Here is a 22,945-nt window from a genome sequence, read left to right on the forward strand (position 1 = left end):
CATTGCCCGGTGCGCGTCACGCCAAATAAACACACTGGGGGAGAAGCAGACAGAGTTTATTTGAGCTCAAGTAAAAGGCACAGGGAGACTGTATTGTCTCAAATCCTGCACACCTAACCCTGCAACAGCAGGATCTTTATACCCCGGTCAGTTTCACTGTCAGTGATTTTCCACCAGGTGGCCCTCCTCTTTCTCCCCTTTCCCTCCTCCTTTCTCTCTCCGAGCGGTGCCCTTGCATTCCACAGATAACAGTTTTAGCTTGCCTGCTTTCCAGAAGGACAGGAGATTACAGGCGCCAAAGAAAGGGTTACAGAGGTTGGGCAAGGGGGGTTTTTGGCTCTTCTGAGCCTGGAGCAGAAGGACTTCCTCGACACTCGTGGTCTTCCATCCCTCTGAGTTACCCAGGGTTATGCCCAGTGACACCAACAATAATTAACAAAATCAGCCCCAGGACTGAACCTCGGGGCACTCCACTTGATACTGACTGCTGACTAGACCTGGAGTCATTGATCACTACCTGTTGAGCCTGACGATCCAGCCAGCTTTCTATCCACCGTACAAGCCATTCATCCAACCCATGCTTCCTTAGCTTGTTTGCAAGAATGTTGTGGGAGACTGTATCAATGCTTTGCTGAAGTCAAGGTATATTACACCTAGTGCTTTCCCTTCGTTCACAGAGTCTATCATCTCATCATAGAAGGCAGTCAGGTTGCTCGGGCCTGACTTGCCCCTTGGAGAATCCATCCTGACTGTTCCTGATTACTTTGTTCTTCTTCAAATGCTTAGAAATGGATTCCTTGAGGACCTGCTCCGTGATTTTTTTTTCTGGGGACTGAGGTGAGGCTGACTGGTCGGTAGTTCCCTGGATCCACCTTGTCTTCCATTTCTAAAAGATGAGCGCTATATTTGCCCTTTCCGAATTGTCTGGGGCCTCCCACAGTCACCACAAGTTTTCAAAGGTAATAGCCAGAGGCATTGTAATCGCATCAGCCAACTCCCTCGGCACTCTCAGATGCATTACATCCACCCCATAGACTTGTACATGTCCAGGTTTTCTAAATGTTTCCTAACCTGTTCTGTCACCACTGAGGGCTGCCCACCTCTTCCCCAAACTGTTCGGCCCAGTGCAGTAGTTTGGGAGCTGACCACGCCTGTGAAGACCTAAGGAAAAAAGGCATCAAGTACTTCAGTCTTTTCCTCCTCCTCTGTCACTAGGTTGCCTCCTCATTCAGTAAGGGAAACACTTTGCTTGGCCTTCCTCTTGTTGCTAACATACCTGTAGAAACCCTTTTTTGTTACCCTTCATGTCCCTTGCTAACTGCAATTCCATTTGTGCTTTGGCTTTCCTAATTTCATCCCTGTATGCCTAAGCAATATTCTTATACTCCTCCTAGTCGTTTGTTCAATCTCCTACTTCTTGCAAGCTTTCTTTTTGTGTTTAAGCTAACTCAAGTTCTCTGCTAAGCCAGTATGGTCATCTGACATATTTACTATTCTTCCTGCATATCAAGATGGTTTGTTTCTGCACCCTGAATAAAAATTCTTTAAAATACAACCAGGTCTCCTGGACTTTTCCCCCTCAGACTTGCCTCCCAAGGGATCCTGCCCATGATTTCCCTGAGTGAGTTGAAGGCTGTTTTTCTGAAGTCCATGGTCCATATTCTGCTGCTCTCCTTTTTTCCTTTTGTCGGGATCCTGAACTCAAGCATCTCATGGTCACTGCTGCCCAAGTCACCATCTACTTCTACATCCCCCACCAATTCTTTTGTCTGTGAGCTAGGCCCCTTTGTTTCAGGCCCTTTGTTAGGTAGGGCCTTTTGTCACACTCAGGCAGCAATCAATCAGCAATCAGCCTTCTCAACTGCTTAGACCACATGCCCAAGCACACAACCCGCCAAGCGCACAGGCCACCCTAGCTCACTTACCTTCCCAGGCAGGATCTGGTCCTTGGTTCTTCTTCCCCTTCCTCCTCTTGCTCCCAGTGAACTGCTTGCGAACTGTCCTTCTGTTTTGCTTCTTCGTTTCTGCTGCTCATCATCATTATTAATCTCATTTATTATTAATAATAAACGTTCACCTGACCAAAGTAGGCCTTCAATGAGAACTATAGATTGTCCTAAAGGAGGATATGCAGGGGGAACTGTTTGGAACCTAATAGATATATTTCATGTTACACAAAAAGGAAGAGAATCCATCAGTCTTTTAAATAAGCTAGCATTGCAAAACTAACAGATAAAAAAAACCAAACCCCCCCCCCCCCCCCCAGGAAAACCTTTTTGTCTTTTAAGTAAGCAGGAAGAGAGTGTGTGTGTGTGTGTGTGTGTGTGTGTGTGTGTGTGTAAGATAAAAAGATGCAGTTTTGATATGGAAATACACTTTAAGAAACTAAAAGTTGATCTTGGGCTTTTTGGGAACTGATTTCTATACCGTATATAGATATGAAAAAGTTTTTTAAGCCTTTCAGTGAACTCAAATATATTTACTGAGAGAAGAGGATATGACAGCTTATAACTTGTTCCTGCATTATGTGCCAACAGTAAAAGGCCTTGTAAGCAGATGAGAAGGATAATCATAATAGTTAGATGGAAATTTTTACCATAATGTACAGGGATTTAGATGCATTAATATTAATGGTTGCTGATGTCTAAATCCCATCACTGAAAAATTACTCCTTTAGGATTTCAAGACATCCAGATACAAATTGGGAGATGAATGAGAATGAAGAAAGTCATACACAGTGAAATTTATGGTGATTTTTTTTTGGTATTCACAATTTACACATCTATTCTGTTCTGCATGGGTTTTAACATAGAACTGATTGCCATTGCATTATATTGTATTGAATTGCCACTGTAGTGTCCTCCAGTAGTACATTAAGCAAAGTAACTCACGTTCGTCATGTATTTTGTTTCCTCTTTGAATTGAAATGGTCAATTTTTTTATATTTTTTTTCTAGGGATTTATGTTTTTATTTTTACTGAAATTGATTTCAATAAATCAATTATTTATTGCTGATTTATTTTTATTGTGCAGAACATAAAAAAGCCACAGAGTACATGCCCTTAAAAAAATGGGGAGTAAGGATGAGTTGTTGGGTATGGGGTTTCTGTTCCAGCTGCAGAAGAGCCCACTTGAAAGGGGACTGTTGGGAATGTAATGGAGAGTGGCTGCTGGCCCTACATGTATGGTCTGTTCTGCATGGCACTGTAGAAACTGAGAATGAGTTGCGAATAGGTTGAAATTATTTGAACTAAGTAATTAATAGATAGGATATACTGCCCCTAAAATGCCCTGATTTCGATCTGTAATGCAGATAGCAGGGTGATGTGGTACCTTGTAGATAGATTAAATGGTTTAGAGAGTTATGAGCTCTCATAGACTTCAGCCTATTTTGTCAGATGCAATGAGTGGACTTATGGAGAGAAGATGTTTAAACAGAAGGGAATATTGTCATGTAAATACAAAGGATAAGAAAAGGAGAAGTAAAGGACCAGGCACTGCTGAGAGATGAAGGTGTGTTGAGGAAATTAAAGGGGATAAACAAAGGATGTAACCCATTGAAGGACATAGGGGTTATAAAACCTGGCCCAGGTAAAGGGATAAGAATCCATAGTCTCTTTTGAGACCATGCTTAATACATTCCAGTCTGTGGATTATTTCTTGTTCACATTCAAATTTGTTTTTAAAGTTTTGTTGTTTAAGAACAGCTACTCTGAGGTCAGTGATGAGATATCCAGAGAGGTCTAGGTATTGTGCTATAGGTTTTTGTGGCTTTCTGGAATTAATGTCGATTTGTGTTCATTCATTCTATAGTGTACCAGACCACTGTTTATGTTGCTGTAGGGGTGGTGTTAAAGTAGGGATCCATTCTTTAATGTCTCTTCAATGCTTACAGTGGAGAGGCACTGTAATCAGGTAGTGGCTTATATAACATTGGTTAACAGGCAGGTGAATGAACCAGAAATGTTATATTTTGTGGTGTTTGGTCCAGTGATGATGTGTTCAGTGTTGATGAGGGAGCACAGATGTCATTTAGGTATGTTGTGAGGCCTGGTGCCTTGGTGAGTTAAGAATTAGATAGTCTGTTGCTGGAGAGATGTTGTTTTAGGTCAGGGGGCAGCCTGAAAGACAGGGCAGGCTTGTTTCTCAAGGCTGCCATGAGACGACTGTCATTTTTCTGGAGGGGTTGGATGTCATTAGTGCTGTCTCCTAGGTATCAAAGATAGGGGTAGTAGGTTAAATCAAGAGGGATTCTGGTCGCCTTGTAATGGGATTGGGAGTAACAGGTGGTAGTAGTAGTGTCTGAACATGGCTCTAGTGATTTGGGTGGCTACGGTTTTGGGATTGTATTGTAAGTGTAGCAGTCCCTGCTTTGCATCCCTAAGGTGTGTATACTAGTTTGTAGATGTGATTGTAACATAGAGCTTGGCTGTAGATAATGGATCTAGTGGTACATTTAGGATGAAACTGTGTAGTGTAGAGGTAGCATGGACAGTTGTCTGACATGTTTAGTTCCAGAAAGAGACAAAAGCCTGTAGACTGTGTTAAGTGTGGTCTTAACAAAACTCTGGATTCTTATCCCATTACCTGGATGAGCGTCTATAATCCCTATATTCTTCAGTGGGTTAACTCAATGCCTCTAATCTCTTCAACTCACCTTCACCTCTCTCAGCAGAGGCCTCTATCCTTTGCATTAAAATAACCATGTTCTTCTCTGCAAGCCATTCATAGCATCTGTACGAAGCCTCATCCATCTCTGAATGAGTTAGTTTATAATGTGCCACACTGCTCCGGCTTCTGACTAACTTCAGACTAACATGTCTAATGACTTCTCTCTCTAGTTCAGTGGTTCTTAAACGTTGTGGTCTCAAGGTAGCTCTCCATCACTTTTGTGGATTGAGTGACATCTAATTTAAAAAATAAATTTATATATTATAGTCCTTATCTCCATGTAGAAGGGCTGGGCAGTGGGAGTGGGGGATTGGTCAACTGGGGAGAAGCTTAAGCCTGTGTTTTTCTACTTATACCTCATGGCACTCTTCAAAGGATGTGACGGCAGTCTGGTTGAGGATCACTGATGAAGTTAATCTGTTAGGTGCATCTGTACCCCACTTTTATCTCTAGTTCTGTAATGAGTAGAAAAACTACCATGACAGGTCCATAATGACCAGAGAGCAGTACTCTTTTTTTTTCAAACAAACAAACAAAAAAGAGTCTTGTTGCCAAAAGAACTGAGGCCTTAAAAGGCTTCTCAGAGTACTTGCTTTGCTATATTTTTTCTGTACTTGGGTACACTTTTTCATGTAACTGGTTTCTAATGATAACGGAACTCTCTATTTTATCACACAATGTAAAGCTACTGAATAAATAAATAAAACATAAACATTAAAGTAGTTTTTGAGGTAGACAAATGACAGATACATAATAGAAAGGAGCAAGATGAGTAATATTTGAGCAGAGCATTTCATAAAATGTAGTTGCAGAAAAAAGTAAACACTCAATGTGATATTAAACATCATTTTGCGACATTGTCCAATAGATGGTACTGCTTACAGAAGGATTAAGTTCTCGAGCAGGTCTTCTGGTCGAATTAAGGAACCATTTAGAGCGTCTTGCTGAGAAGCTCACGTAAGTAGGGGAGATATGTTTGCATTTGTAACTTTTCTTTAATTTTTTTCTTGGATTAAATTATCCAATGCAGGAGAGTTACCCAAGGCCCTTTGTGTGTCTTGTTAAGGGCTTTAAGTAGAGGTTTGAGTGATCCGTCTACATAGTGGGGAATACTACTACTTGTATCTACACCAGAAAATTTCTTTCTGATTCTATCCCAGGTGACTAAAAGTACCTGTCTGCGGGTGTGTCTACAAGTGCCCCTATGGTGCCATTGTTACTTGCCATCATTTAGTACTTTCTTTTGGAAGTACTAAATGATGGTGCAGTAACAGCTCAGCTCGTACCGCGCCAGTGGTGCACGATTAGTTTTAGCTGCTACTTTGCCGTAGCAACATGCTATAGTGAGGGAGTGTGTTGCTACAGTAATGTAGCTGCAGTATTACGGTTTTTGCCTGCTGATGCTACATCGCCATAGCTTGTTGCTATGGCAATGTAGCATCTCATGTAAACGCACCCTGTGTTTCTGAAGATTAAGTGCATTTTTAAACTTTAATATTTCATTGCATTTTTTTTCTTCCCACTAGCTTATCTTCCATGAACTTGATTAACTTACACTCCATGTTAGTGAAAATATGGAGTTACCTGTATTATTGGACTTAAACTCCTTTAGGACCTCAATATAGATATATATATATATTTTTCTGAACTTCAGAATCATTAAACTATTTACAGCAAGTGAGTTTATTAATATAAGCTCTGATTCTCTTTATTGGGCTTGCCTAAATTAATGCCTAAACTCATGCATATCTAAGGACAAGCTTGGGCCCACAAAGTGGCTTTTAATAAGGAGATTATGATGAATGGGAAGTTGCAGTGATATCTTTGCATGGTCTCTGTTGATCCACAGTACTTATCTACAGTAAAATCTATCTATTGCTTTGTTTAGATTTTTTTGAAAGAATCCTCTTTCAGAATAAAGGATAATTTTTTAAAATGTACTGTTTCCCCCTTTTCAATTCTCTGCTTATAGCCTAATATAATCTTATGAACTTCAGTGGAATTAAGTGGTAGGCAGCAGGGCAGTATATTCTGTCTTGGAGATGACGTCTATTGTTTCACATTCAATCTTATTAGGTACCCGTGCTGACAGGTAGCAAACAAATTCTTGAAGCAAATAATGATAATGGTTAAAAATGAAACAAACAAACTATATATGTAAAGAACTACAGAGCTGAAATATATTCTGGAACCCGTAGTACAAATAGTACTCTTGTAATGCACTATAGGAGGTATCTCAACAGTAAAGTATTTATAAAGCATTCCATTTATTTTTTGCAGTGTTTGCATTCTTTGGACTTTCAAGTTTTAAAATAAATTTTAAATGAGAGTTTTATTACCTCTGTTGTACTGCTCTATCCCCACAAGCCAATAAGGAATCCAAAACATCCTGTGGTGAACAAGAGCATTTTTAGCAAGCTAAGATCTCTTAGGATTGTTGGAATCTTGAATGCTGATTAGGAAAAATGTAATATTAAAAATAAGAATCCGTACAATATTAGAGGGAAGTAGGTTTCTTAAATATTTCAAAGACTCTAGGATTTACTATATTCTATTAATATCTAGCCTAGATGATGATTTCCCAGTACAATTTTAAAATCTGTGGACTCACTCTATCCACAATGTGAATCTGTAGCTAGATGGATCTCTCATTTATAAAGAGTTGTCTTTTTAATGCCTATTCATTTGGAATTATTAATTAAATATCTTAATTTGGAGTATATACTTGGATAAAACCTTGACTTTTTTTTTTTTTGTACCTTAGAGCTCATTCTTCATGCTTAGGATTTAGATCTTTACTACATGTGTTTTTGTTAAATAGTAGGCTGTGTTGATTTTAATAGCATTACAATATAGTGTGTGCACACATTTTTCTGTTAAAACCAACTCTAACTAGGTTTTTACTTGGCGGTGAAGACTGCTTATCTGAAGTATCAGTTTCCAGAGCTGACCTTATACAAATGATTGAAATATGTCAGGCCCTGAGAAACCAACTGGAAAGAAACCATAAAGTAAGTTGTTCTCATGTAAGGATTTTACTTTACCTACTTTTACTCTCTTCACTTGTGGATTATTTTGCAATTATCGGTATTTAGAATATGCTTTTAAATATTTGTCACTATGATAACATTTTAGGAAATATTTTTCTCCCTTCTGCATTGGCTTGTACAGTCTAGCAACTTTTTGATGATGTACAAGCAAATTTCTCCCCTAGAAAAGTTAATTTTCCCTTACAGAGTTCAAATTCATGTTTGCTTTGGAATTCAACATCACCAAATGACAGTGAATCTGTCCATAGCCATATTTTCAAAAATGTGTATGCTTTTTATTTTTTTGTTTTACCTCATCCCATAGTTTAAGAGAACAAAACCTTCAAGATGATTATTCATAGCAAGGCAGATTAGAGTAGTATTCTGTACTGTATAAATTGCCTCTTGCTTGTAGATTAAAGGAATCCCCATCATTGTTGCTAACTGTCTATAAAAAAGCAAAGCTAAAACCACTCATCTGTAAAGTCCATAAACTAAGCTGCCCATAAAAAAAACCTAAGAAACTATGAGCTTGATTTGAGCCTGGATGCAGATATTGCTAGACAGAAGAGCAGCATCACCTTGTGTTTGAGTGGTAGAACAGCTCAGCACACTTTAGGGAGCTCTCTGTCAGGGATTTGTGGCCTCCACTTCCCTTTCCCCACTCCCCAGCCACATACTGCTACTGTTTCCCAGCTGTCTTCTGCCTGTAATGGCTGCTTGTCTGGAATATGTACAGGCTGTGTGCTACCGGGCAATCTAAGGCACTGGGAGATACAGGGAGGTGTGTGATGAGGTCAGGATGCAGATGTGGGGGCCAGAAGAGGGGGTAAGGGTGGTAGGTGAGGATTTCTGCAATTACAGGTTGAGCAGGGCCAGTGGGGGTCAAGTTGGGATGGGGACAGCATATTAGAGGATATGATTGGGAGTACCAGTGTGTGGGGGCAAGTAGGGGACCTCTGGCGTGGGGCAGCACAGTGTAAAACCATTGTTGCAGTCAAGTAATATTTTTTTTTTTTCTGGGTGGGGGCTTAAGCCAGATTTAGAGGATGGTGTTAAACCCTAAATTTGAACCTGACCTTTGTTTCCACTATCCAGAGCCTGGCAGAAGGGTTGCATTTACATTATGTAAAACATATCAGTAAAATAAAGTTAGTAACAACATTTTTGATTGTCAGTAAAAAGTTTGCAGATTGTCAGTTAAAAAAAAATTCTTGAGTTGGCAATCCTGATCCCTGTGCAACATGTTAAGAAATCTCTTCTTGAGGCCATTTATGCATATTTATGCTTGATTTTAGGTCTGCACAGTCTCATTGGTTTCAGTGGAACTGCCTATGTGCTTTTATTTATGTGCATAAGTGTTTGCAGGATCAAGGCCTTATGACAATAGTATGACCCTCTCTACATAATATAATGTGATAATTAGATAGTCATATATGTGCCCGACTTCCTTAGCCTGGGGAAAGTCAAAACTTTGATTCTATGAAATATAAATGGAGACCTCTGTGTATAGTTCATAAATTAAAATCAGTGCTCTGATTAATTACAGCTGGTAAAATACCAGACTGATTGCTGAATGTAGATGGGTCAAAGAGAAGGAAATAATGGTTTTCATACAGCTAAAAGAATATCTAAAACAGTATTTTTAATTATTTGTTCACATTTATTTTAGTATTTGGTACCCTTTTAACACCTTTTCTTGAACACTGTTATGAGGATTTTGTTATGTTTATTGGCAAACTATTGAACTAAAAGGTGGAGAGAATACATGAGTCCTGTGTTTACAATAAGTTTTGGATTGCAAGTGACTAATTCAAGCCTTCTGCTTTTAATATAAATTGTCTTGCCCATTTGTGAAGAAGAAATTGCACCATATGACTCAGGAGAATGTTCACACAGAGCAATTAGATGCAGAAGATCCTCGAGCAGTAGTTTGCAAGCTACAAAATGAAATTTGTCACCATAAAACTTTGGTCAAATAGTCTATGAATGATCAAATTTGTAAAAATGGAGTCAGTTCATGGGCAATCTACAAGTAAGGAAGTAAGGGTTGAATTAAACTAATAGTTTATTGTGAACAGTTGGTGCACCCATACCTTTTAATAGGTAATTTTTCTTTTTTTTAGCTGTTTCTAGCAACCTGACCCACCTTGGAAGAAAAACTAGAGGGGTTAGAAAAACATCATCTAAAATATGCAATATGTTTATAATGTTCTAGTACATTTACTATTTCTGAAGTAAACAAATTTAGGAAATCGTTTTCTGTTTCCCCCCTCCTCCCAATAGTAACAATTTGAAATACAAGAAGATAGTGAACAGATTTGATCTGAATCACAATGTAGAGAAGCTTGAGGATTATTGGATGTGATAGTTGGATAAAAAGAAACAAATGTTCTGTCTGACCTGCTGCTTTCCAGTGATGACGTGACTAGAGACAGAAAATCGTTAGAACAAGAACAAGGTCATATTTCAAACCAATGAAATTTTTGCCAATTTTTTCTATACGCTGATTGGAATTTCATCACTGTACTGCAAACCTTGTGTACATGTTGGAGGGCAAGGGTAAGGTTATGCTGCTGGGATAGCTTTAGCTATGGTTTTCCTTTATTATGTTTCAAAAGGCCCAGTTGTTTCAGAAGCTTTGATCCTGTAATTTTACGCTTTTCTCATTCTGTAGGTCAGTTTCACTAGTACTATTGATCTTTTTGAGCCTATGCTGTCTCCAAATTTGGAAAGACATTACTTTTATAATACAAAGTTGCTAAGGATTCTTGCGTTTGTGTTGGCAGTTTTAGCTGCATCTTTGCTATAAAATTCAAGTACAACATGGAAATAGCTTTTCCTTTTTGATGACAGTTGGGATAATTTTTCAGTTCTTTATATGGAAGAAAGTCTAGCGGCTCATTCTAGATAAATCCATTGTATTTCTTTTATAGGCATTTTACACATTGAATTGGCAAAAGTCCCAATCAACCATACTCATATTTATGTATTCACTTAATATATTTCTTGTGTATAGTTGGTTTCTCTTGCAAGTGTTTCAGATAACTTTAATTTCAGCAAATATTCAAGGTTATATAGAACCGTTTTTCTTGTTTTCAACTTCACTTGAAGCCAGTGGAAGTTGAAGATACTCAGCAACTCTGATGTTCTCAGCATTTAATAGATACATGGGCATTACAGAAATTATCCACTGGGTGGCTACAGTGACTGAGAAAAGTCGTAGCTTTCTATGTGATTGCTTTAGAGGAACTTTTTGTTTCCAGGTATCCTTCTGGTACTTTTCCATGTATTCTTTTGGGTGAAGAAGAAATAAATCCAGATTTTCTATTATGAAAAGTGTTTATGATCTTAATGGGAAAAGTGTGAGAGAATAATGTATTTCATATCTGATGATATATTCTAAAGCATGCATCTGAACTCCAATTTCACTTTATCATATGTAATTTTTTTTCTGAGCAAGAATAAGAGCTTTAAACAGATTTTAGATTTTGTAATTAAATGTTTGAACAGAGAGAATCCTAAAATTTATGGCTTTCACTCTGTATGCAAAATACTAAAGAATTTCTTAAAGATCAATTTAAGTGTTTTTAAAATCAGAAGATAATCCTTAATACTTTGCCAAAAGTGAAATGAAACCAGGATTTTAATGTTTAAAAATCAAACGTAAAGTTATTCTTTTGAAGAATAATATAGAATGTAACAATCAAAGTCAAATTGATCTACCTACATTTTTTAATTAGGAAAAAGGTAAAAGTTAGAGTTTGGGAACCCATCTGTTTTTTTATCACGTATACCGAGCTGATTTGCCTAGCAATAATTGAAACATTTTCCAGGGAAACCAAAAAGAAATTTTTTTTTTTATAATAGGTCTGTGTGGGGGAAGAAAACAAGCACCAGAACTCATGGGCTTCAAGTCAAAGTCTCTCTTTTAGATCTCGCACCAACCCCCCAGTATGCAATCTGGCTGTAACAGGTGAAACTGGGGTGGGGTTAGGGAAATGAATCGTGCATTATTTTCTATCTCATTGTAAGCAGCACATAGCTACTCTGTTGTTGGCTTATTTTTCACAGGTGTATGCTATAACAGAAAACAATCCAGAGGCAAGAAAATGATTTGCTTTTGTTAGTTCTCAAATATATTTTCCTCTGACGTGTAAATCTCTTTTTGCAGTTTTTTTGAACTTTACTGTAGAAAACAACACTAAGATTTTTATGATGCAATAATATGAGATGAGAATTGCCATTGAGGATTCTTTCCAAATTGATTGTTGTGTCTGATTGAGTTAGGACAGGGTTGTCCAGCTTGCAACTTGAGGGCTGGTTTAATTTATGGCCTATGGGCTCCTACCTGGGCTCTGCTCTTCTTACTGCTCCAGTTTCTACTTCATACTACTGACTATGGGGGTGGGGTGAGGTGATATGGTCTGTGGAGCCAGGGAGCTTGTGAGTTAAGGGGCCTTAGGGCCCTTGCACTGTGGAGATGGAGGTGCCTATGCACCTTGGAGTAGGGGTGTGGGGTCTGCGTGGCATGTGGCCCCCAATCCAAAATTGGACAGCCTTGTGCTAGGGTAAGACTGTGCACATGTTTTAGGTGCATGTGTTTTAGAAGACAAACAGTTAAAGGGCTGACACATTTTTATTTCATGACTACAATTGAAATCTGGTCTATATTTAAAAGTTGTTCAGTTCTGTTTAAATTGGTTAGGCTTGTGTTTTTTTTTTTTAATCATAGCCAGTGACTGAAGGAACTAGCTACAAGAGCAGCAAAAGGAGGGCTGTCTGTTGCAGGACTGTTCCCCAAGGGCAGCCATGCATTCTCCTGGTGGCCATGCAACTCCTGCCTCCCCACTCCAACTCCTCTGGGGACCCTCCCTTTTCCTCATCTGCCACACCTTGATGGACTTATTGGTCTTGAGAGGCTGCCCCAGGGTCCCAGAATGACCCTGTGTTCATTTTGCCCTATTTGTACCTCTTGTACCTGACTGGCCCTGTCTTGCCTCTTGGGTAGTATGTTAGGGCCCTCTGGCCCTATCAGTGCCTCAGGGTACCGGCTGCCTTGCAGGCTGTGTTCATGGCCTCCTTTCTTCCCTGTAGCCATGCCCATGCCTCACAGATGTTACTCAGTTGTTTGTTTGGACGGAGTCTTCTGGGCCCAACACAGATTTTGGCCCTCAGGTCTTGAACCTCTGTCCAGACCTCAGCTTTCTTGGCCTTTGCCCTCTTATTTTGGCTGCATCCTTTAGCCCAGGTCAGTTGCCCTGGACCTTGGCTCCTGGGCCCCAGACCCATCTTGTACTCATGTGCTCTGGCCTCCAGCAGCAGGCTGCACTTTTTTCATTGTCTCAGTCCTCTGGGTCTTTGACCTTGGACTGGGCTGCCTGTTGCAGAGTGCCCCACTAGGCACCCTCTGTGGCCTCCACACCTTCCCTATAGCCACAACCTGATACTCTGGTTTTAAACTCAAAATAACAGAAAAGAAAGCAAGTTGCTTGACAAACTGAAAGTCTTCCCCACTCAGGCTTAACGTTGTCTGCAAACCATACCTTCCTTAGAGACCTCTCAGTAAGGTGGCAATCTGTTCTGTTTCTCCTGGGACAGTCCTGAATTTTGAAGGCTAGTCCCAGGCACAGGGTGAAGGTTAAAATGAGCATCCTGGGTGCAGGGCACAGTCTAGTGGGGAAGACGAGCAGTTTTGTGCCGCAGGAAGATAGCCAGGCAGGCACTGTGGCTGGCCTGCCTGCCTGTTGCAGCATGCTGTTCCACCTCTGCCTCTCCCTGCAGTGCAGTATTGATTTAGGAGCGGGAGGGGAGGCAGTGTCCTGGATGTCCTGTAGTTCCAACTGGGATGAATGGTCACCGTACCTCTCCCAACTCCCTTGAATGGCTAGGGTGCCTACTGGTTGGTCTCCAGCACCCCTTCTCTCCTAGGAGCTTCTCTTCCTGCAGCAAGCAGGGGAAGACTGCCTGCCTGTCCTCAGACCCTGGGCTTACATGCCCCAAAGCCCCAACCCTTCTTGTCACATAGCTCCCCAGCGATACACAGGGGTTTCAATTTGAGGCTGATGGCCAGCCTGCCTCCTGCTGCAGCCACTAGTTGTTAAAGTGACAGAGTCCTTGGCCCTGTTATACTGTCCTAGGCAAGAAATAGATGAGTCCATGTTCCTTAGGGTAATAAATGTGTTTGTTCTTTGTCTGTAGGATTGATGGTTTGTTTGCAGTTTGTAGATGTAGTTTGCAGAGTCTCTTTTGAGGGGCTTTGTCTTGTGAGCAGAACAGAGGGCTTGCACATGAGGGTGCAAGGGAAGCTTTCTACCTCTTATTACAGTTAAGGACAATTAACCCTTGTTCTAACAGTACGGCGTGACACTGGAAGAAGATGTTAGGATGCAGTGTACATGTGTGCACTAGTATAGCAAAGCTATTGCAAATTTAATCCTGTTTTGGCTAGATTTAATTACAGCGATTAGGTCACTTGTACAACTAAAGGAGTATGGAGATCTAACCGCTGCAGTGTAACAATTGATGCTTGCTCTCATGCAGCAACCTACCTCCATTTCTAAACCAGTTAAAAGTTATATTTACTCATAGCAGAGGAGGCATGAGTGATCATAAACAAAAGGTTTAAAAGCAGTCAGTGAATGAAACACAGTAAAAAGGGGTGCTTGTGGGGCACAGTGTAAGAGGAATATCTATAAAATGGATTTGGTTTAAATCTATAGAACCCATTGGTTGGACTTGGGATGGGCAGATATCTTTGTAGTGTTAGAGAAAAAATAATACTAGCAATTTTGTAATTTTGGGATACTTTAACTTTCAGGTACAGATAAAGAGCAAACAGTGCTAATAATGGTAGAGCAGAGATGACCGTGTATTTGTTTCACTAGTTACTGAGGTGATGCTGTCTTAGACATGGTTGATAGGTCTCCTCTAAAAAATATTCACTGCCACCATACTCCTTTAGTTGTACAAGTGACCTAATCGCTGTAATTAAATCTATGATATTGCATTCTTATTATCTGTACCCCACCTAGTACACCCTAACATTGCATTAACCTTTTATGGCCTTGCACTCTGAACCACTACATGTCATCCAATGTCCTTTGCTCTAATTATTAAGGACATCTTGTTGTAACAATAACACATTCCATAAGCAAATATCAGTAGCAGCCCTTTTCTGCCAAGGTCATGAGTAAAGAATATTAAATAAGATTAGTCCCAAGATTCACCTTGGGGGAACTCTACTAGTAAGGTGGTTCAGAGTGCAAGGCCATAAATTTAGGGATTACTAATAATTTCTACTATAAACTGGGAGCTCTTCATTTGGAAGCGACTGAGGCAGAGAAAGACCTGACTGTATAAGCGGGTATCTGTGTATATTTGTTGATCTTAGGATGGACATGAACTACCAGTACAATGCAGTTATGAAAAAGGTTAATGCAATGTTAGGGTGTACTAGGTGGGGTACAGATAAGAAGAATGCTGGTAAAGGGGGAGCCCTAGCAAAATAGGAGAGGGAAAGGATAGGACTAAAAGGGATGGCATGATAGGAAAGGGAGTTCTGGCATACCAGTTGGTTTGCAAACCAGTTGGTTTGCGTTTGCAGTCCTCAGACTAGTAGGTCTTGTTGTGTGGAAGGTATGTGGTACCAATCTCATGCCTTGGAGTTCTGGCTAGCTGCCAATTGGAGCCAGGAAGGAATTTTTCCTCCCTCTTCTCTTGAATGCTACTGGCTTCTGGGTCCATGTCCCCCTCCCCCCCACCACCTTCCTCTGAGTCATTGGCCATAGCTAATTGTGAGGATTTTTGGTTGAATTAGGAAGCCAGAGGTGCCTGGTTAGGGGAATCTTCCGTTTCTGATGAGAGTCATACTGATTGCTAAATTTGCAGTCAGGCAGGAATTTTCCCCCTAGATCAGATTGGCACAAATTTTGGGGGTTTTGTCTGTCTTTCTAATGTGGAGTGTGCTCATTTGTCTGCAGATCTTCTAATCATAAATTAACCAGCTACTTTCCCATTGTTGCGGTGGCAGGGCATTTGTAGTTTTCTTTTATCCCTTGCTCTAATCTGTGGCATGTTATTTGAAACACTGAGAACACCATATATTTTTTTTCTCCTATTTCTGCGTGACCGTTTGAAGTGGCAATTTTGGGGATCCCTTCTGTTAATGATTCTCTGCAAACACAAGGGACTGAACTTGACAGCTAGGATGCTCCTTCCATTCCTTTGGTCCTGTGTTCAGTTTTGTGAAAGGAAAGCTGTAGAGACAAATAGAAGGTAATCATGAAGGAGGTAGAAAAACTTTTTAAAGCTAAAGGGTAGCATTGGCACAAGAACAAATAAGTCTAACGAGACTAAGACTGGAGAATGAAAAAGGTTTCTAATTATTATCCCAGGGAGTTTCTGGAGCGTGCTTCCACTAAGTGTAATGGGGGGCAGGGGGAACCTGCCTGTTTTTAAGACTGAATTTGTGCAAGGGATTGTATGACATAGATGTTTGTGACAACAGACGGAATGACTGGTGATATTCCAGCCCTACATTACTTTTATAGTAGCAAAATATTTGGTTTAGATGTAGGTATACCAGAGAAAGAAAAAGCCTCTTTGTGAGTATATCAAAGGGGAGATGGGACATTTTGTACAAACTAGGGGCATCAAATGTACAGCTCAGTCCAGATCCAGCCCATGAGGTTGCTCTATCCAGCCCGTGGTGCTCCTGACTAGTTGAGGGATTTGAAGTCAGGTCCAGCCACAGAATCTGGGAACTTGTGGTCCTGTTGGACATGGTCACTGGTGGCAGGGGGGTGAATGAGGGGTTGCCGCTGCTTAGCCCCCGCTGCTTGACCTACCTTTGCCACTGCAAGTAGCTATTGCTGCTGCTCCTACAGCTCCTGGCCCTGCTGCATCTGCTGCTTACCCTGCCACTGCTGTGGCCCCCACAGCCACAGCCTCAGCCCTCACTGCTTTTGCTGCTTGCCCTACAGATCCAACCCACAAGAGTCCCATGGTCTGGCTCCAGCCTAGGGCATGGAGTAAGTTTGATACCCCTGGTGTAAACTGTAGTTTATATAAAACGTATGTATAAACTATATCTATGCTAGCAAGGTGTGTTGACAGATGTACTGGCAAAGCTCTTAAATATAGATAAGGCCTATGGCAGTAAGGAAGTAAAAACCCTTGAATTTTACTTCTATTTTAAACACCATTGTTTTCCCTTTATGTGTAAAGGGCGTAAGCAAGGAATGAACATTTTTGGAATAATGCATCCCTTTCTTTTTTTTTTCTTGGGTATTTTTAATTCAGATCTAGTTTAGGTGGCAAGTTCAGTGGTCATTTTCTTTCTCTTGTAAGCCATCTAAGTGTTTGACCAGTTATCACAATAAAAAGAATCAGATCAGATGTGTAAAAATTTACTGACCTGCTGTTATCAAGCAACATCACCTCATTAAAAATGTCTGCCACTTTTTCCAAGAAATCCAACTAGAATTTGAAGCTGAAAATCGGTTTTTGATTATATTTTGATATCCTGTTCATTGCTGTGAAGGTTTTAATGCTATTTTCATTATTATAATATCCAGGCAATTTCTAGTAATGCATTAAGTGATGGCACTGACATCTGTCATGTTTGTTTTCTCCAAGGGAGAAGTGTATGGCATATGCGCAGAGCATTTTTGTTTTTTGTAAGAGCATGTTGCTGTGAGTATACATTATCTTATACTCAAAGTGATTGGGTTTTTTCAAGAAGAAGCAGGAATTACTTAGATGTTCTTAGCTATGATAATTTATTGCATACATTTCCTATTACCATAGTAAAAAATACAATTTACATAATTAAGTTAAAATGCATTATTTTTCAGATCCATACAAAAAACTCCATTAAATTAATATTAAGGTTGCAACATACAGCTCTGGCAAGTCATAAAATGGCAATGATGAGTAGGTGTGCTTGTGCATTATAATATTGTCTTGAATGACAGGTTGACAATGGTGGTCAGCAGTGAGGTGGAAAAGTCTATGGGAGAGAGGCAATTATGTCTGTGCAAGGGAAAGCAAAGACTGAGTAACTTAAGAGGAACCCAACAAATCAGAATAGTGGCAGATGAAACTCATTACCAGCAAATGCAGGGTGTAGAGTATACTAGAAAGAGTAATTCATACTAGTTGTGTGCTCTAACAGCAACTACTCGGGGGAGCGGGGGGGAAAGACCTGGTGTGAAATCCAGGTCCTACTGAAGTCGATGGGACTTTTGCCATTGACTTGGGTGGGGCTAGGATGTTAGCTTTAGTCTTCACTATAAACAGTTTGCAGTAAAAAAAAATCCCAAACCCACAAATAAAGTTATGTTGTATAAGAATGTGATGGCAAATAATACTGAAAATAGTGTAGCTCCATTAGATAAACATGATGCAGACTTGAATAAAATACTGTGTTCAAATTAGTCATCCTGTCACAAAAAGATACAGGAACAATAGAAGATATCTTAATATAGGCAATAAATTACTAGAAGAAAGGAAAGACTTACGCTTTAAAAAAAAGGCTGGTGCTATTTAGGTATAAGTAAGTAGTATTAAGCCCAAGGAGAAGATATATATGAGAGTGCATGAGATGATGGAAAAAATGACTGATTAAATAAATATTTGGCACTCACGTAATAGATAATTCATGGTGTTTAAAGACAATATTATTCAATACTGACTACTGGGTTGGGTTTTATCTATTTTGCTGTCCCAGGGCTGAAGTTTCTGTCCAGTGGTTCAGACCAGTAACTCAGGGTAAATTTTGCAATGTGGGACAGAAAGTATCTTTTTTTTTTTTTTTTTCATTTGCAGTAGTCTGCATGTGTTTAGAACGCCTAAAGTAGTCACAAATGGTGATGGATGGTGTTATTTTTAAGATGGATTCTGTATTTCTTTGAGAGGCTTCATGAAGCAATATGTTAGGAGAAACTTCAGTAAAAGCAATAGACTTACCTTATCATAAAGCATGTATAAGTTTGAATTATGCCCCATGTTTAATTTACTTAAATAGCTGCATAGTCTACTAATAACCGATTTTTGACCAGAAAGTAGCTTTGAATATCAATAGTGGTTGTACTGTAGTTCTCTGATGGATTCCGTTCTTTTAAATACTTGCCAGTAGCTGCACTTACATTATTTACATTTACAAAATAAAATTCCCCAACTCTTAATTTTAAGGCCACTCGGGCAGATCTTATTAAACCTGTGAGTGAGTAATCAGGCTGTCTCTCGACTCATCAACTTTTCAATGAGAATGCAGCGGAAGTAAAGCATGCATTTGGAAACTCCTCCATTGCCTTCTCACATTTACTGGGCTCTGTGTTTCAGACCTTCTACCTATTCATTTTCCATCTACCTCCTACATACCAAGCCTGTTTGTTGGTTTACACTCACTTTGTTAAAGGTAATCCTTTCAGTCCATGTAACCTGCTGTATTCTCTGTATAGCTCACCCCAACTGAGTTAAACAGCCCTAGAAGGGGCCTGCCTGCGTAGTCTGCTATTAGCTGACTACAGGGGCACATCATGGTTCTGGCTAACTTCTGCTGAGAACCTAGCATGGAGCATGATTTTGAGATGTCCATCTGAAATTAACACGGATGCCAAAACATCTAAAAAGGCTACCGGTAATACCAGTCATTTGGATGGCTGTCCAGTACAGAGAACATGTTACAAACCAAAAGGCCAAATGCTGCAAGGCAAAACATGGCAACAGCAAGTCTGGTACCTTGCTTTGCCATGGGTTTGAGAGTTTTTTTTATACAGGAGACAAAACAGGTGACGCTTCTAGGTAGTGCCAATTTTCAGGTTGGCATCTGTAGCTTAACAGGTCTAGTACTTGATCTGTTGTTCAGGCAATAGTCAATGAAAAATCTCCTTTACATATATATGTAAAATTCAGTCATCAGTCTTTGAAAGTTACTACTACTTCTAGTCTGTGTCTCTCAGCAGATTAATATCCTCTAAAGCTTCACTAGCCTGAAGTAATGTTAAAATCAATACTGGTAATGAGGCCCCCTAAATTGGTTACCATTTGTCATTCTCATTAGCTCCCAGAATATTTTTTTTCTGTGAAATAACTCTGAAATTTACAATAATATGCATTTCATCTAGTTTAGTCGTTAGCAAAGGAGTCTTCGATAAAGACAGTGTATGAACATGTTAAAAGTTTTAAGCTAGGTCATAACCCAGAATTTAAAAGGACAGATTCTTTTTTGTCCACAGGGACATGTCTACATGTGACACGTGCTGTGCAGTTGACTAATTAACTGTGCAATAAATGTCTCGGTGTCTACATGTGTGCCCCTCTTAGGGTGCATGAAACTAATAAACTCCAAAGCAGGGTAGTAGCTGTAAATGCAAGTTTTTTTTTGTGCACAGCAGTGCATGTATAGATGCTGACACAGCTGGCTGGGGTACAAGGATTCTTCAGTGTGGAAGCAGCCTGTTGGCTATCCCCACACTGAAACGCACATGGTCCAGGCAACCCCTCTGTGGCACATTGAGCCTGGTCAGAGCAGCCCTGGGACAGCTCTGCCAGTTGGGGCTGCTATGACCCAGCTCAGTGTGCTGCGGTCTAGGTGTGTGCATAACCTGCCTGCCCAGGAGCTTCCTGGGATCAATAAGCTCCACAGTTTATCCATGCACTGTAATGGCACATGTAAACATACCCAGGGAGGAAGGGAAGTGAGGGGTTGTGGGGTGGTGGTGACAAGTTCTTACATTTTCTGGGCCTTTCTCTTCTGCCAGACCAAGTCACTTCTGACTCTTGAGGAGTGGGCCCTAAAAGAACTTTCAAAAATGTTCTATGACATTTGGCACTGGGTATATGAGTTCCTGGACACTAGAAAGGGGTGAGGGAATGAGAAGCAGAGAGGAGGACAGAATAGACACATTTCAGGAACAACCAGAAATAAGGGAGCAGGACCCTACATAGCGGTTGAGTAGTATTCTTTGAAGTTGACAGTCATATGTTGTAGTGGTCAGATTATAGGCGCGTGAATGGCCAAAGTATAATACCAAGTTTTCCGGCAGAAGTAGGGATGCACTTGTTTTTTGAAGTGTTACTCCACTGTGTGTACTAGAACAAGTCCCTAATGCAGTCTGAGGTTCTGCACTGCTGCTGGTCTGCACTAGAAGTGAGGAAAGTTCAGTGACTGCAGTATGCAACAAGTGTTTGTAATCGGCCAGAAACGGATGGTCATTCCTTGGTCAGAAACAGCTGTAGAACTGCCTTCTTCCATCTTGCAGCAGGATACGTGTAGAAGGTGTACAATATTAATACAACCACAAGCAGGAACAGAACATTCATGACTTGGGCATTGATTAGAACAGATAAAAGCAAGCTATGTGAACAGCATGAAGTGCCTTAGTTAATTCTGTTGGTAAGAATAATTTTTGTGACCTGCTAGATTGGGCCAGTTCTCCCACAGTACACTGCAAACCAGTTTCTACACTAGCTCAAATTAGTGAAGTGCTAAGAATGGCACTAAGGCAGGGAAGTGTAGAAGAGCAACTCACAAAGACACTCCTAGAGGAACAGACTTCCACCTTCATCTTCCTCTATGCAAAAATGAAGTTTATTTTCTACCTGTAGAGACTTTTTACCATCTTTAATTTTCCCTGAACCTGAAGAAGGGCATGTGTGCCCGAAAGCTTGCAGAAAAAGATATTTTTTTGCGATTTTTTTTTTAGTTGGTTTAATAAAAGGTATCATCTCTGAACCAAGAGTTCTAGAGTTTTGCATTTCTTTTTGTCTCAGACCAACACAGCTACCAAATACATCCCTGAAGGAATGCCACTAGAATTTTTGGGGGCATCTTACCAAACCCATGTAACTACAGCATCAGTGTGGAAGTAGATACATGTGTGGGTCATGTACAGCTCTTGCCAAACAGGCAGACTTGACAAGTATAGGTTTTCATGCACAGGGGCAAGGTCCTAGTATATTCTTAAGCGTAGACCAATGCCAGTGAGGCTTATGACCTCTCAAGAGGCAGTCTTTGTTTGAAGTAAGCCAAAGTGCATTAGAAGAAGCTACACTCTGGGGAACAGGGATTGAACTTTCAGTAGGAATAATCAACTTCAGGAGATTCTAATTCTACACAGGGGATATACAGTAATTTTCCTTAGTGTTCATACTTGAAACCTGCAGCTCCTGTGTTTATGTAGCTGCAAGAAAATTTCTTTGGTTATCATGGTTGTATGGAAAATATGACCCAAGTGTAATTTAAGAGCTCCAGATTAGAAGCTTCTCCCTTTACTATTTTTATCACTTAAAGCTCATCAGGGTTGTATTACTAAACTGCATTTTGGGTGACCTGATGCATGAATTTTGTGCAACTGGCGTTGCCCATACTGAGCCTCTGGGCTTTGTGTGAGAAAGGGTCTTCCTTATAGCTTCCTCCTCTGTTGACTTCTTTTTTTTAAAGCGACTCCTGTTAAAGATAGGGGAAATAAGTAATGTATGGGGCCAAGTGTAGGCCCTTTTCTCTAAGATAATTTCATCTTAAGTAATTTATAGTGAATAAGAGATTCCCTGTAGCCACTGTGCAAAATCGGGGATGAAGAATTTTAAGAAAATCAAATTATATTCCATATATTTAAGACAGAGCTTTTTCAAATATTTAAATATATTAATTCTGGATATGGATAGCAGTTTAACTAGTACAGCTAAATTGCTAAAGTAAGGTGTGGTCACTATAGCTTGCAAAGCATTCAGATACCTTCACTGTTTATGAATTTTTATCCTAATGACAAACTGTAAATTCTCTAAATTGCATACTATAAAAAAGAAAAATAGCTTGTCAGTAGTAACTGTGTGTGGCTAGCACTTGTGACGATTAGGTGTATTAGAAATAATTTTGGAAACGCATCTTTGTGTTCAAAATAAAAAATGCCTTATTTTACTGGAACACTTTTATTTATCATCTTAATTTGAGAAGGGAAAGTAATGAATTAAGGATAGCCTACCACTTAAAACCATTTTTAATCCCTTTAACTCCTTTTTTTTCCTTGTGGTTTAAAGACTTCAAGATTATAGCTGTTGTCCAAAACAAAGCCTAATAGATACAGTACACAGTAATGAGAAATTCATTTCAGAGAGAATTGCTCTTCAGTCTTGAGGAATGAAATTAAATCTGTATTGTTCTAAAAGCATCTCTCTAGGGTTCTTGGAAGAAGTAAAATTGCAAATGATATTTCATCAAGGCTTGATTTCCCTGTTTG

At 39.9% G+C, this 22,945-nt stretch overlaps 1 protein-coding gene across 2 annotated transcripts in view; it reads left to right on the forward strand.

Moving 5' to 3' along the window:
* Positions 1–22,945, forward strand: part of LOC149868273 (uncharacterized) — a 205,758-nt gene that overhangs the window by 66,338 nt on the left and 116,475 nt on the right. Inside the window, exons 1-3 of one of the 2 annotated variants that reach the window (XM_090038324.1) lie at positions 2,678–2,749; positions 5,540–5,628; positions 7,568–7,682. In XM_090038324.1, the coding sequence (XP_089894450.1) occupies positions 2,747–2,749; positions 5,540–5,628; positions 7,568–7,682 (207 nt within the window). In that variant the 5' untranslated portion in view covers positions 2,678–2,746. Of the gene's footprint in view, positions 1–2,677; positions 2,750–5,539; positions 5,629–7,567; positions 7,683–22,945 lie in introns of those variants that run through there. The other variant, XM_090038323.1, reaches the window with a different exon arrangement.

The sequence above is a fragment of the Crocodylus siamensis genome, chromosome 3 (genome assembly GCF_052110815.1).
Source record: "Crocodylus siamensis isolate JL-2025a chromosome 3, ASM5211081v1, whole genome shotgun sequence".
Classification (NCBI taxonomy): domain Eukaryota; kingdom Metazoa; phylum Chordata; order Crocodylia; family Crocodylidae; genus Crocodylus; species Crocodylus siamensis.